The following is an 831-nucleotide window of genomic DNA, read 5'->3' on the forward strand; positions in this document are numbered from 1 at the left end:
CCAGCCCACACCGCTGATGAGCTCCATGAACCCCATGAAACCCTCGCTGCCGCCTGCGCCCCACGGGTGGGCGCCGGGGCAGCGTCCCTCCATCCACCCATGCATCCATTGCCCCATCCGTCCATCCATCTGTCCATCCATTCCCGTCCATCCCTCCATCCCTTCCATCTTCATCTCTCCATTTCCTCAATCCCTCCATCCCCCAGTCCCCTCTCTCTCTCCATCCCTCTGTCCTTCATCTTCATTAATTTGTTTTTCTTTCTAGTGATGGTTCATTTGCATACGAGGCTGTTCCTTGGCAACCAAGCACCAATCAGCCGCCGGGATCCCTCTCCGTGGTAACCACTGTCTGGGGTGTCAGCAACCCCTCCCAGAGCCAGGTACCAGCAGCACCCCCGCCCCAGGGACCCCCCGCACCTGGATGCCACTGCCCCTGCCTGACTCGCTGCCTCCCACTGCCCCCCCCAGGTTTTTGGCAGCCCCATGGGCCCTGGGGGGAGCAGCTCCAGCACCCCACTGCTGCCTGGCATGGCAGGCACCAGCTCGGGCATGAGCTCACCACCATTCCTGCCACAGCAGCCTTTCGCCGAGGGGGCGCCAGGGAAGGGGTATGTGCAGCCAAGTGTCTATGGCCGCAACGCCTACCCCACTGGGCCGGGCTTCGCTGCCAGGTAAGGCCAGCCCTGTCCCTCATGGCCTGGCATGTGCCCTGCTGCAGGGCCACTGCATGTCCCTTCCTGGTTCTCTGTTCTCCAGCTACAATGGTGGCCCAAGTGGCCCTGGAGGGATGGGGCTCCCCTCCCACGCCAGCCCCGCAACTCCCGCCATAAC

General features: G+C 63.4%; 1 protein-coding gene across 1 annotated transcript in view; it reads left to right on the plus strand.

Annotated features, from left to right (window-relative positions):
- Positions 1–6: 6 nt before the first annotated feature.
- Positions 7–831, plus strand: part of ZMIZ2 (zinc finger MIZ-type containing 2) — a gene marked incomplete at its 3' end in the record, with an annotated part of 7152 nt that continues 6327 nt past the window's right edge. Inside the window, exons 1-4 of the mRNA XM_017738741.1 lie at positions 7–66; positions 266–380; positions 469–671; positions 757–823. Coding sequence (XP_017594230.1) covers positions 17–66; positions 266–380; positions 469–671; positions 757–823 — 435 coding nt within the window. The remainder of the gene's footprint in view (positions 67–265; positions 381–468; positions 672–756; positions 824–831) is intronic.

Source organism: Corvus brachyrhynchos, unplaced genomic scaffold (genome assembly GCF_000691975.1).
Source record: "Corvus brachyrhynchos isolate BGI_N302 unplaced genomic scaffold, ASM69197v1 scaffold141, whole genome shotgun sequence".
Taxonomy (NCBI): domain Eukaryota; kingdom Metazoa; phylum Chordata; class Aves; order Passeriformes; family Corvidae; genus Corvus; species Corvus brachyrhynchos.